Source organism: Diuraphis noxia, unplaced genomic scaffold, assembly GCF_037042655.1.
Source record: "Diuraphis noxia isolate RWA-SAM2 unplaced genomic scaffold, SU_Dnox_SAM2 contig0005, whole genome shotgun sequence".
NCBI lineage: Eukaryota > Metazoa > Arthropoda > Insecta > Hemiptera > Aphididae > Diuraphis > Diuraphis noxia.
Window position 1 is genome coordinate 3,250,889 of NW_028301715.1, and position 15,329 is coordinate 3,266,217.

The 15,329-nt window shown below is 30.7% G+C and overlaps 1 protein-coding gene across 1 annotated transcript in view; it reads left to right on the forward strand.

Moving 5' to 3' along the window:
- Positions 1–11,003: 11,003 nt before the first annotated feature.
- LOC107164728 (uncharacterized) overlaps positions 11,004–15,329 on the forward strand; it is a 138,734-nt gene continuing 134,408 nt past the window's right edge. The window contains exons 1-2 of the mRNA XM_015512657.2: positions 11,004–11,513; positions 12,786–14,261. Of these exons, the coding sequence (XP_015368143.2) occupies positions 12,842–14,261 (1,420 nt within the window). The 5' untranslated portion in view covers positions 11,004–11,513; positions 12,786–12,841. The remainder of the gene's footprint in view (positions 11,514–12,785; positions 14,262–15,329) is intronic.

Consider the following 15,329-nt stretch of genomic DNA (forward strand, 5'->3'; position numbering starts at 1 on the left):
GGTTTACGGTAACTATTGTCTATTGTAATATGTTATAATGTCGGTATATTTAATCCAACATTTTTTTTTACGTGTTTCTATTTTTTGTTAGTTTTACTTTAATACATTTTTTTAATCCAAAAATTACAATATGTTCAGTGGTGACAGTGGTGTATATAAGGGAGGATTAGTGGACTGTAGCCCCACTCAAAATTACGGTAATTACTTATATAATTTTTTTTTTTACGTCGATAGCTTTGCCCTATCCTTCACTACTACATAACCTCATCAACGGACGACGTCCAACACAATTGATCACTTGCTATAGTTTAGTAGTTTTTATTTATTATAGCCCACCCCAAAAATTTTTCCTGTATCGGTACGCCACATGAATATGTTATTTAAATATGTGAAATTTGACTTATCAACATTCAAAGTTTGTACTGTGAGATGTTCAATTTCCTTGTAATATTAATGTTATAGTTCATATAGTATTATTATTATACTGTGTCAGATTTCTTATTAGTTAAAGGAACAACTTTTAAACTTTTCTAGGTGTGAAAAAAAAAAGTTGATGACAAATATGAAAAATGTTTTTGAAAAATAATTTTTAAGTTTCTTACTAAGATCGACTAAAGGTAAAGTTATTTTAATTATGTTTATTATTTGAAATACTGAATAATGATTAACAAAATTTTTATCAAGCCCATAACTATATGGGAATACTAGAAGTATAATGTTATAATTGTTTATTAATATGTTATATGTGTAGTTTATTGACTATTGTGAATAATTCGATAAAACAAAATGTATATCTTTCAATATTTTAGTTTGTACGTTTCTATTTGATGTTCTAATGAGTTGTAAAATTTTACATGAAATTACCTTCTTTTTTTTCTATTAGCCTTTATTTGGCTCAACAATTAAACATCTAAACTTAAATTATCTTTTTTCACAAATTAAACAGTTATGCACGAAAATTTGAAGAAAAAAAACCCATGAACAAATTTAATTTAATGATTAGTATTTACTTTGTTTATTATATTATGTTTTCATAAATTAAATTACCCATAAAATAACTAAGACCCTTCTGGATCATAATATAGTACTTGTGATTAATCATTACAAACAATTTCAAATATTATGTTTTATTGTGTTCAGGGACGGCCTGGGAGAAAAATTCAGGCCGGGAAAATGTATTACCCAGGCCACTTATTAATGTTTACCTTTAGGCGTTACTATAGTGGTGGAGGGGGGTAAGGGATTGCTGAGCTTATATTCTACTCCCACACTACCAATTTATTTATTATCTTATCTTTTAGTTTTTATTATATTATTAATTAATTATGTAAGAGGACATAAATAAAATAGACTTTCAACCTTCAATCAGTATCAATATTTTAGTGAAACTGTACATCTCAATTAAATTTCGAAACATGACATTCTAGTTTCTAGTTACACCTATCTCTATGACTCTATAGATTTTCTTTAAAGAAATGAACAAAAAGTTCAATTAGCCACTATATGCTTGAATTTTTTATAAACAATAAAATACAATTATTATTATAGCTGGTGTGTAAAATGTAAATACGTTTCATAGAATAATATTATTGTAATAATTTCTATCGGTTATCAATATAGTTGGATCGGACTAAAAATAGAGTAGGTGGTATGGGCTGTGAATATTATTACTATTTACTATTTAGATAGCAATCCCGGCCCGCGTTCGTGTGCGCTAGCCGCGAAGTACCTAATCTCTCCAAACTCCGACGAAACATACACAATAATAACAATGCTTTTATGCATTCCAAAATACCCATGAGCAACTCTAGTTATTACTTATTATATAGTAATAAGCACTAATAACTTATTATATTACAATTTACTGGCAACGGGTGTTCTAATTTGGATTTTTATACTGTATAGTATACAAGTTTACTAATATTAAATATGTAATTTTAGTTTAAAGAAATTAAAAACTACCTAATTATTTTAAAAAATAATGCGATACAGCCGTCAGGCCAATGAAAAATCCCAATAGGCAGGCCACCGGGAATCTCCCGGTATCCCGGTGGGCCAAGCCGTCCCTGATTGTGTTTATTAGATATTTCTCATTAAAATATGTCATTACATTATAGCCAACTAAAAATTTAAACATTATTTATTCATATACAAATCATACAACTGCCGTTGATTTTGAATTGACAAGAGCCGTTTGTCCCTTTTTTTTTATTTTGTATTATAGTATAATTACATTATTATGGTCGTCTTAATTTTAAACCTTGATAATATTAAGAATATGTGGATATCATCCTAAAATACACTACTAGATAGCGTTGTAATACTGTCTGAAATATAATATAATATTCAATTTAACAATACATTCCTCGCTCCGCTCAGAATCTAACTTTGAGAAGAATAGATATCTTCTTATCTTGAAAAATTATAATTATTCAAATATTGTTGGTAATCTGCTGTCGAAATTTAGTTGAAATCATGATTTTAATTCGTAAAGACAATCATGGGCGTAGGTAGGAAATATTTTTGGAGGGGCTTTTGTCTAAATCTATATTAATATGATACAATTAAGAATCATTTATTTGTATGTATTAAATAATATAATAATAATTATAATAATTTATAATATAAATACAATATTTTGTCCATATAATTTACAAATTTAAAAGTATAAAAAAAAATTATAAGATAAAACTTTGTTTTCTTGGTTAGGTTAGATTGTTTTATTTAATTTCGGGGGGTGTTTGAACACCCAAAACCCCGCCATACCTACGCCCATGAAGACAATGACAGAAACCTAACCTAACCGTTCATAGTTGAATCTTGAATGGTTGATATGTATAGTTTAATTTTTAATAGTTTAATAATGAGTCAAAATCATGCAATATTATTGCGATGACGGTGGCAGCGTATGGATATTATAATATACTATTATAAAAATTACTAGGAACATTATTGAAAATCTTTATATTATGTAAATTGGATTTTCAAAATTCTCATTTATGGTTTATTGTTAAAATGTGGCTCGATAATTTTATAAATTTTCAACAGTTGAAATTCAACTAGAAAATAATTTGTAAATTTTCACGATTTTAACATATAATGATTGCTTATAAAAACCACGTATTAAATGTTCAAGGTTTTTAATCCAATAATTTTTTTTAACAATATTTATAGAAAAAAATATTTTGAATTTCAAATTTTTAATAGTATACGTAGCTTAAAAAAAGTTCAATATTAAACATAATTAGGAATACATGCTGTAGAAAATTATAAAATAAATATTTGGTAAAAATTTCAAGCATCTACAGTTTGTCGTTTTAAATTCTGATCAGAGCGATTATGATGATGCGTGTCTGTGTGTCGGTGTACACAGTAAGTAGTGGAAATAATGCTTTGATTTTTAAGTTCAGTATTTTTTCCGGTGGAAAAGTGAATCTAGTTGATGCATTTGGGAGGTAAAAATTTAAAATTCTCAGTAGCTTTCAAAAGCGAATGGAAAAACAAAATTAAAGAAAAATAGAAATTTTCTTATGTAAAATCGATTTTCGACATTATCTGTACACGATAAGTTGTCGAGATAATACTTAAATTTTCAACTTCAATAGCTTTTCTGGTTGTAAGTGAATCTATAGTTTGTGCGCTGAGAAAAAACAAAAAAAATTATTAAGGAAAAACTGGAATTTTTACGCAAATTCAATTTAAAAAAAAATCGATTTTAGATATTGATTTAAATTTAAAATAAATTACCATATACACATGCAATTTTCACTGAATTTTTATACTGACGTTTTATATATAGATTCTTGATACATTTTCAATTTTTTTGTTTTTTTTTTCTCTAAATTTCAGTAAAATTATTTTATTTTATTTTAATTTAATACGGGCCGCAGCCCAAAGTACAGAAAATAAATTTACATATTATAAGTGAATAGTAGACATAACAATTAAAATAGAAAAAGAAATGAGACAAAAGAAAAGAATTACAAAACTAAACTTAAAAACTAAAAGATGGATCCTCGTTAGCAATACGCATCATTCTATTTAGTGGTTTGTTTCGTGAATAATTTGTCGTACACAGCGGAATACTGAAAGGATAGGAAGAACGGACCTGGGCACAGGGAATTTTAAAGCTTACTTTGGATAGAAGTTCAGGACAGTCGATCGACCCATTTATGATTTTGACTAGGAAGACCTTGTTAATGGTGATACGTCTATCGGCCAAAGACTGTAAGCCTAGCATATCTATTACTGCATCATAATCATGAGGTCTATGTTCAATATTTAATAGATATGCTGCAAAACTCAAAAACTTCCGTTCGACTCTTTCTAGTTGATTTATATTGCTTGTGTTGTGAGGGTTCCATATAATTACAGAAAATTCAAGAATAGATCTGATGAGCGCACATTATAAGGCTTTTAGTGGAGTTATCAACTTAAATTCGTTACAAACCCGCTTAAGAAATCCAAGAGCTTTTAAAGCTTTACAGCATGTCGCATCTACATATATATGGTTATGAAAATTTAAGTTACTATCATAGAAAACTCCGAGGTCTTTCACAGTATTCGATTCAATAACTAGATAGGTTCCACGAAGTGAATATTTAAAATCCAAGTGAGTCCGACCTTTATAAAAAGCTTTTGAGCAATATTTGGAGACATTAAAATCCAAACCAATATTTACAGCCCAGGCGTCCAGTGCCCACAAGTCATTTTGAAGTAATTGACAGTCATGTACTGAGCAAATTTCTAGAAATAGCTTTAAGTCATCTGCAAATAGTAAGAATTTACTGTGGCGAATAACTTTCTTTATGTCATTAATAAACAATATAAAAAGTAATGGGGAAAGATGGCCACCTTGAGGTACCCCTGACGGCGTGTTTAATACCTATGATTTGATACCAAATACTTTTACGAATTGCTTGCGATCGGATAGATAAGAGCTGAACCATGATAACAAAGGCTCCCCAAAACCACTACTGGCAAGGACTTTCATAAGAACAGCATGGTTAACCCTATCAAAGGCTTTACTGAAGTCGGTGTAAATGACGTCAACCTGATTCTTTTTTGCAAAGGCATCAAACACTTAATCAGTGAACACTAGATTGTATGTGTTAACTGACCGATTAGGGCAACATGACCCATGTTGCTCATCTATTATGATTTGATTTACCGCAGATTGGATAGAATTTAAGACAAAGGATTCAAACAGTTTACCTATATTTACTGATGATAGTTATTGGCCTATAGTTAGCTACATTAGAAATATCACCAGATTTAAATATCGGCGTTATGGAACTAAGTTTGAGTATATTAGGGTAGGATCCTGATCGAGAATAAGAAATCACCTGAGGTACTATCCGGGCCAATAGAATTATTTCCTTTCAGGCGTGATAAACCTTTTTCAACATCTGATATATCAAAGAAACAGTTGCTCGGAAGATCATTAATAAGGGATTGGGATAACTCATTTTTATATAGGTATAACGAAAATATTAAAAATAAATTGTTACAATTTTTTTCTATAAGCATTTAAAGTTTGGAATTTGGCAAAATATGTACGTAAAAACCTTGAAAATACCGAAAAGTCAAATTAAATTTTTATGAGTATTTGAATTTCAATTGAAACTTAAGTTTTTACTACATTGGATATTCACTCAATTTCTTTTGTACTAATATTCTTATTTTATTGTTATTCAAAAACGGATAACTGTATAAACTTGAAATTTATACCATATGTTTATTTTGTGAATTTTTAAAATATTTTAACTATTTTTTAATTATTTGAATCATTTGAAATTATCTGTTTTTTTTTTTAGTTTTATATTCTATAAATATAAATAACGTTTTATTAATTGAGTCAAAAAACTTGAAAATTTAATACATTAAGGTTCTCCATAAGTTGATTTAATAGCAGTTGGAAAAAACTAAAAATACGTGGGCACGTTTTTTTACAACATTTATTTAATTGAAAATTTAGAAATTATTTAGTTGTTAAAAATTTATAAAATGTTTAATCTTTATAGCTAAGGATTGAAAATTTAAAACAAGGTTCCACTTCAGTATTTAATTCTCTGTCAATATTAATAGTTTTATAGTATACATATTGTTTAAACTATGAATGATTGAGTGAGTCGGATACCGGGATACGTCATAATGAATCTGATTTGATTAATTTGGAATTTATTTTACAGGTATCTAATTTTTTTTTCAATAATAACAGAAATTTATATTTAATATATTTTTTGTCTTTATTAGTTAAGCATTAACTACATTGGCTATTAACTTTAACAAAGTTCTTAAATTTTTACGTTATATTTTTTTATTGTACAATTAAATTTTTTTTAGATTTTCAATCGTTTTTGTGTGGTCAATTTTAAGTCGATTGAAAATTACCTCATTTTTTCTATTTAGAGTAATGTATTTCGGGCTGGTTGAATAGAATGCTTAATTTCTTTTAATTTATTTTCCGTGGTCGTATGCCATTTTTTGTTCTACAAATCAATGCCGTATATTTTGTTTATATTTCTTTTTATATCTACAAGTGAAGAGCTGTCAGAACTATTAAATGCATTTCTAGCTACTTTATTTGTCTTTTCGTTTCCATTTATGTTCCAATGCCTTGGGGTCCAAATAAATCTAATGTTTTTGTTTGATTTGGAAAGAAGGTTACTAATTTTTAGAGCTTCTGTAATTATTTTGGATTGCAGACTGGGTGATTCGGGGTATATATCTATTTTTGATTATTGATCACTAGAACTAATTGGGCTCCTTTAATATATTTAATGCAGCGGTTCCCAACCTTTTTGAGACTATTACTCATAAGTCAGGTTAGATATTTACAAATACCCCCCGACACAAAAAAAAGTATTGAGTAAAAAAAAAAAAAAAAAAATATATATATAAATATATACACATGTGTAAATGGATAATAAGTACTTAAAATACAAATAAATAGTTTAACTTTTACCCTCCAAAAATTGTGTTTTTACCCCCAGGTTGGGAACCGCTGATTTAATGTTATATTTTAGTATAACTTGGTAACCAATCATTTACATTTAACAAAATGTAAAGTTTCCTTGATTTTTTGGATAGGTATAGGTCGCAGTATAGTTCATCAATAATTGCATTGACATGCAACTGAATTTGTACATTGATATACATCTCATCTAATCTATCAAGTAGCCTAAAATAAAACAAATAAAATAAATTACTTGTAAAATAATTTAATGGAATCAAAATTTAAAATCCGATTACATACCCTGACATAGGTACTATTCCATAATAAGTACATTTAATCCGCTTTAACTCGAAAATGTACGTTCTGGTGTAGAGATGCGTCTGTCAATACAGAAAGTGCACACATAAAAAAAAAAAATACATTTATATTAAGTTTTAAATCTTTGTTACAGAGCATATAAAAGCATCCATTACTGTCTTAAAATTCAGTTATTTGGACATTTTCCACCTTATTTCCAACAGTGTATATCAAATTTCTGTCAATGTTTATGAGTAAAACTGATAGTAACTTCATGCTAATTAGTACACTTTATTTATTCAAATTTAGATTTTTAGAATTTTTAGTTAATCATATTTTTAAATTTCGGATAATTTTTTTAACCTAAGTAGTGCCATGTGGCGATACAAACTTCTGTTTTCCAAATGACAACCCCCTTTTTTACTGAAAATTATTTAGTAATCATTATTTTAAAAATTTTTTATGCATCTAAATCAAAATTTTAATGATTAGTTTCTGAGCTATTAAAATGTTTACACAAAGGATAATAATTCTTAAAATTGTTTTAGTAAAATATAAAATATATCAATATAATACATAATATTGAGAATAAGAAATTTCATAAATTTACATATTTTTTCTGCTCAACTTAATCTTATGCTTATTAATTGCACAATACATTTTAGTAAGATTCCTAGTTATACCACTGTTTTATTTGTAAGAAATGTATTATGTATGTTTATAATAATAAATATTAATTTAATTGATTCGATCTCTTGGTTACAAATGGTAATGGTATTACAATAATAATAATAATTTATTTAATGACTGCTCAAAGGCAAATAGTATAGGTAGTGAAAACAGAATATTAAAATAATAGCCAAGATAAATTAAATATAATACAATTATTTTAACAAGATTTATTCGGAATGATTAATGTCACGGTAAAAGAAATCAGTCTTTTATATTTATACAATTCACATAGGAAACCATGCATTATTTATTAATCAGCCCAAAATAGCTGAAATTTTGACGGTGGTGATTAATGATTAATAAAGAAAATAACTTATTGTTTATCGTGTGGACTTCACATTAAAATATATACCTCATAATAATTCAAAACAATCTATTTTATTGATAAAGGTCTCCACACAATGCAGCGGTGGCGATTACCGCAGGACGTGGTAACGGCAAAATTAAGCTGGTTACAATTTACCGCCAAGTCAAAAGAATTTTACCGCTACCTGAGGTTAGGTTTTTAAACATTCATAAAAACATACCTATAAATATTGATGAAGTAATTAATATATTTTCAAGATCATCTAGAAGAATAAAAACGGAGGATTGGTCAATTTAATTTGTTATATTTATTAAAGTTTGTTATTAATAATTATTAAATAATCTCTTATAATAAGCGTATATAATGAATAAAAAAACTTAAACTATATGCCCATGCTTTTATATACTTTAAGTACATTTTTTTGTTAAGCCCCCCCTTTTTTTCATTTCTAGATCCGCGCCTGGCTACCTCTGCAGTATGTGGGGACCTTAAAACAATTATGAAAATATTTTCATCTCAATTATAAGAGGTCAATACCTATAGTTTTAAATTAAATGAAGAATAAGAGCAAACGAGTTATTAAAATTAAATAAAGCCTACGAAAATAATGATTTAAGTCCGTGGACACAAAATGAGGTTTAAACAAAGTTCTGTTTAAAATTTTTTCCATAAAGTATGCGATGATTTATTGCTTTCAATATTCAAATTGTATATCATAGTACTCTATATCTATTAATCTGTACTTGGATGATTAAAATATTATGAAGAGTTTTCGACACTTCAACACCTGTGTCGTATTTAGGAATTTAGTGGTAACAGCCGACAGGGGTCCACATCATTTTCATAACACACTACCATGACCCTCTACCTTACTTCTACCACCATTAACGTACTTATAAGAATTTAATTTAATACGTGTATAAAAAATAAACATCGTTTTGAAGTTCATAATTATTTATTTTTGATAATTTACAAAGATTTTGAAATAATTATATTAAATTTGGAATATTTGAAATTTGAATATTCATTAATGAAAATGAACAAAGTTTATAACTTTTATCGTGGGTGTAATGTATAATAGCTATGGATGTCTATATATATTTATTATATATATTATTTTATTAATCTCTTAAATATACAAAACGTTGCTTTTTATAATAATATTACTTTAATCCAACAAATGGCAATGTGAGCATGCATAATATCTGTATTTTGACAGGCTTTTTAAAATTGTCTTTGAATAGTACTGTAGACACTTGTATTGTATTCAAGGTTTTATACATTATACGTATTCGATAAGTCTTAAAAATAATTACTCGTAAATTCTTTTTATGAGCACTCAACACTTTGATGACGCTTTATAAACATCATACAATCAATATTCAGTACAGGTTTTCGAATTCGAATGCAATGATTTAAAAATGATTAATAACTATTAATACCCCTATTTCTATAACATGAAGGCAATATTCACTAAGCTAGGTTGAACTTGTGCCAAGCGTTTTTTATTTTTAAAATCAATAAATTATTCTTATAGGAAAATCCACGCGTAAACCGCGTGTAAACAAAAACAGGGTAGACTATAACATAATTACTTATTTACTTATATATAATATATTAATTAGCAGTCAATACTCTATACATATTTTAGAATTCAGTTTGCAGAATATATGACACTTAACTATTGGATCATAAATTCCTGGGATTTACAATTTGTTAACGATATTTTTTACTTACTATTCACGTAAATGGGCAAAAATGCACAATATGTACAGAATAGTATTTCAGTTAAATCTATTGGTATATTTTATACCAACTTATATTAGAACTCAACTCATGCTAAGGAACTTTGAAAGCGGTCCATCATATTTTCGAGCAAGGGGTAAAAAAAATTTAAGACACTTAACAACCGGATACAGTATATACATAACAACAAATACAAACTACATACATACTTACTTAGTACTTAAATAATATAATACTTAAATTTTTTGTTATGCAACGAATAGATATAGGTATATTGAAATTAATTTGAAATCGATTTTACTTAGTATCGTGGTGTGTCAATTTTACAAATATTCCATGTATATTTGGGAAAATGTTGTACCTATACTTGTTAAAAGCGGCAAATGTGTATTTACGCAACTGCTTAGCATTTTAATATAGAACTTATCATATTGCCCCTTTGTGAAAGTTCTGTCTTATACTGTAGATTTTTGGTTGTTTATTGAAAAAAAAAACAATATTGAAACGTATATAAATAACGTCGGAGTATGATCGACGGCGAATCAGGGCACCAGAAGTAATTGATCAGATGGTCGAGATACTTGTTAGTCGACTCGCCGTATCACTCGGCACTCGGCAGTAATCATTCCGAAACACAATAACAACAATATTTTTAATAGCAATAATGAAAATAATAACACAACAATAACAAAAAACAAAATAATTTGGACCGTTACGCGGGACCAGTCCGCTCGATGTCGCTGCGTTGCCGCCGTTTCCCCCCCGTAGACCGCATTCCGCGTGCACATCGTACGTGCGCGTACCGCTTCGCCACCGTCACCGCCGCCGCATGGCCAAACGTCTGCCAGACCGCCACCGCGCCGCCGCCGCAATTCTCTGCCACCACTACGACCGCGCGCCATCACCACCACTGCCGCTGCCCGATCAGCGCGTACTCGACGAGTACCGACGTTGACTACCAGCACAGCAGTGCATTGTTCGCGTCCGTCGGCCGTGGTACCGCGTCACCCGGTGTGCCGCGCGCGCAATTCTGATCATGTCAAAATCATAATAAATACAATAATTCAATCGAATAATTTCATAATATTATTGTGACATATATAAGTGCTATACTATTTGACACACGTGTGGCACGAAACGCGGCGGCTATGGTATAGAGTGTGTGATCTTTCGTGCCGTCCGTCGCGCGCGCTAGTTCGTATCCTCGTGCACAGTGTTCGGTGCGCGCGCGCGCCCGCGTATATAATATGTATAGCGTACGGTAATAAGTCGCCGCGCGCGGGTCTAGAGATTGCCGTCGGAGTCGGAGTCGTCGTTCTTTTCCTCGGCGTTCGTTTAATATTTCGTTGGTTTTCGAGTGCGTCGCGCGAACGGGGCGCCGGCCACCCCGCCGCCGCCGGTGGCCAATCAATGCGTGCCGCTGGTGCCGCCGCCGCTGCCGTCGTCGCCTCCTGTCGACGGCCGCAACACAAGGTACCCATTATAATAAAGTATGGTATAATACGGTTGCAGTATTTTGGTAAAATATTAAATTTGTTGGGACGGCGTCGTTGTTATTGTTATTGACGCTGGATCGAACTGCAGTTCGACGATATTGTGGCATTATAGCATTATTATTGAGGGACTTTGCGATCGGAAGATCTCGGGGCCGGTGGTAGTGGTGGTTGTGGCGTCGGTAGGTAGGTGGTAGCTGTCGTTTGTCGGATGCCGCGAAACCGGACGTGCCGCAGCTGCCTGACGCCGCTGACGGTAGCAGCCACTGCTGATGCATTCGCCGTGGTAGTGTAACTCAAGCGTTCGCGGATGTCTCGCGTGCATCATAGCCGTCATAGTCGTCGTCGTTGTCGCCGCCGATGCCGTCCCCTCCATTTCCATTCAATAAACACGCGTGCCTCCGGGAATCGGGGTCAACTCGCTGCCGCGCGCTCAGAACGTAATATTATATTATAATATTATTGTAGATGTGTAATAGCCAATAGGTAGCAGGCCTACGAACGAATAATAAAAAACTACCGTAAAAATCTACGCTGAGGTTCCACCGCCACCAGCGATGCCATATAATAAAAGCGCTGTTTCGACTGTGCGGGGGTATTAATTACGATGTAACATAGCTCCGCGCGAGGGCCTACCTATGATGCTAGGTGGCCTCTACTCAGTACTTACACCCCATTCCGTGCTCCGCGTGTCACGATCGACGAAGAAATTTCGGGACAATAATCGTGGCGAATAACGACGACGCTGTGAATGTGGGTAGCGCGTGTGCTTGTGGGCAGGGTACACCCATCCGGTCCAACAGCCGACCTTGGATTGTATATTGGTTCTCGCGCCGTTATTTAACTCGAAAAATAATATTGGATAACGGCTAAACGACTTTGCCTCGGTGGTACGCGCAGAAGACTTCAACGTTATCGAATCGTACGATATTTACTGTTCGATTTATTTCCCATCGAGAATGTTTTCTCATGAAAACAATATGTCCATTTTTCTAGTGTGGATTTTATTTACGTCATAATTGTATTTTTTCCTAACCGCTAAGATATTAAATTTTTTTAACATTAAGAGTATTGATCTCGATACCATATATGATGGGTATTGTGTTATAGTTGGTCGAGGGTGGGTTTATCGATTGGATCATATAATATTCCTATGAAGGTTCTTGATAAAAGTCATATTTATATCATTTTTTTAAATATTCTTGACAATAATATTTTTTTCAATAATTTTATGAATTAATTTCTGTTTCAGATTTGAAAATAAGAATGTAATGGTGTAATACATTCGTGTATTACAAGGCATTCAGTATGTCATCTAGAAAAAGCACAGAAACATATACCGGTGGGGAGAGTCAAAAACCATCTTCAGCTTTATCTAAAACAAAACAAAAAAAAGCATCTATCGCAAGTGACTCTCCATCTGGACCGATCAATTTGACAAAAAAGTCTGTTAAGAAACCCATTCCACTTCAAAAAACTCTCAAAATTGCACTAAAAAATATCAAAACAGCAAAAGTCATTAAAAAAAATGAAAAAGAAACTGAAGGCTTGGACGAGAAAAAAGATTTGGTGAAAAAATCTACTAAACCAAAGCTAAAAGAGAAATCAATTGCAAAAACCGTAAAAAAGCCGGCTGTTAAAAAAGGAAAAAATGCTAGTTCTGCAGGAAACAGTGAAAAATGTCACAAGTGGCTAAAAACTAAAAAACCCGTGAAAAAGTCTGAAGATAAAGAAGAAAAGAAACCTAAAGACAAAGTTCAGAAAGATAAAAAGGTTAAAGATGTGAAAAAGAAACCTATTCCAAAACCGGCAAAAAAAACTGTAGAGGAAGTTGATTCTATGAAATCACGTGTTGAGATTAAGTCAGATAAAAAAGATAAACCTAGAAAAGCTAAAGCAATTCCTAAAAATAAGGTAAAAATAAGCTCAGTTAAGAAGATTGACGAAAATCCAACCATAGAATGTATGGACGTAGTAAAAGACGAAAATCCGGATGATGTTGCTTTACTACAAGTTTTTCAATTAAAAAATGGTCCAGTTTGTGATTTTGATGGAAATGTCTGTAACACTATAACAATTAGACAAGATAATACTTGTATAAAAATTAAGGAAATATCAGTTAGCCAATTGCCCTACCCCGTAAAAACGGAAGAAAATGAAAGTATGGACATAGAGAAAGAACCAGTAAAAAAAGAATCTAAGAATAACTCTGAAAATCAAAATACCGAAAAACAAAATACCGATCAACTTAAAACTGAAAAACTGAAAACTGAAAAACCAAAAAACGAAAAACAGAAATCTGAAAAAGAAAAAAAAGAAAAACAGAAAATTGAAAAATCTCCAACAAAACTGGTCAAAGTTGAGAAGAAAAAGAAACCATTGGTAGTAGATAAAATCAAATCAAAAGGAAAAATAAAAGTGGTTGCACCAAAAACTAAAGTTAAAGGCAGACCTGTGGCCAAGAGACCTAGAGTAGCATCTCTCAACGCCATAGCTAAAGTGCATTGTTTGTACGAGAATGAAAGTAAAAGTGCATTGATTGATGCTATGGCAGCCTCTGCAGCTGCTACAATAAATGCGGCTTCTAAAAAGAGTAAGAAAAAATCAGATGTAGAAATTCCCGCCAGAAAAGGAAAAAGAACGTCAAAAAGGACAACTCCAGGTTTAAAAAGTGTTGGAAGGCATTGGGATATGCATGATACAAGTTCCACTAACAGTTCTTCATCAGGTAATATTTACTAAAGATAATATTATGAATAAACTTATAGTTAACTTAGAAATAAACTAATCGCATTTTTAGTTAGTTTGGTTTTTAAGATTTTGAAATTATGAACACTAGGAAAGGCCTAAAGGGTTAAAATGTTAAATGATAAACTATCAAAAAATTATAATCACTGGTTAGGTTATGACCGCGGTATTATAAACCTGACATATTATGTTTTATTAGTATTTTACATTTTTACTTTATTTGTATTAAAAATAAGTCTCTTTTTATTCATATAAATAAATAAATAGGTTAGGTACTTATAAAAATAAAAATAAAAATTTAATAACAATAATAATTAGTTTAGTCGATGAGAAATTAAAAAGATTTTTTCACCCTTGGAAATACCAGCCGGGTTTCATTTTATTATTTGATTACTCGAATTAATAAGACTGAATTAATTAATAATTAGATTATTTTAAATTAAGTAGTTTATTGCTGTTTACTGTTAATTTATGCAACTTGATTACAAGAATTAACGTTTTAGATTTTGAGCAGTTTCTTGTAGAAAGTTGATTTAAATAGTATAGTTTTGGGGATTGGAAGTAAAAATTTTCAAGTAGCACTGATTCTTAATAATTAATCGGGAATACTAAAAAATCACGGTAAAACGGGACATTAACGCAAACTAGTTTCAAAAAATCTATTTCGTTTGTCGTGGTTTAAAAATGAATTGTAAATGATGGGAAATGATTATTGTAGCTTATAAGGATTTGAAATTTTCAAAATATTTTTGGTTCTTATTGAGCTATTTGGCATTGAATGCCTTTAATGTATATACTTATTTCATTTTGATATACCATGGTCTTTTCCTTAATACTTATCACCTTTAAGAAATACTAACCTCATATCTGTATGTCATAAATAAGTTTTGAAATCTAGTTAAATTTTGGATGCCTCCTGAAAGTTATCATATTACTCTTGAATTCGATGAGAAAAAAAATGTAAAGATGGATTTGATACTTTTTCCATCGGGTTTTTCAACAAATTTATCAAAATCGTACATAAATTTAAAAAATACCTTTCAAAAGA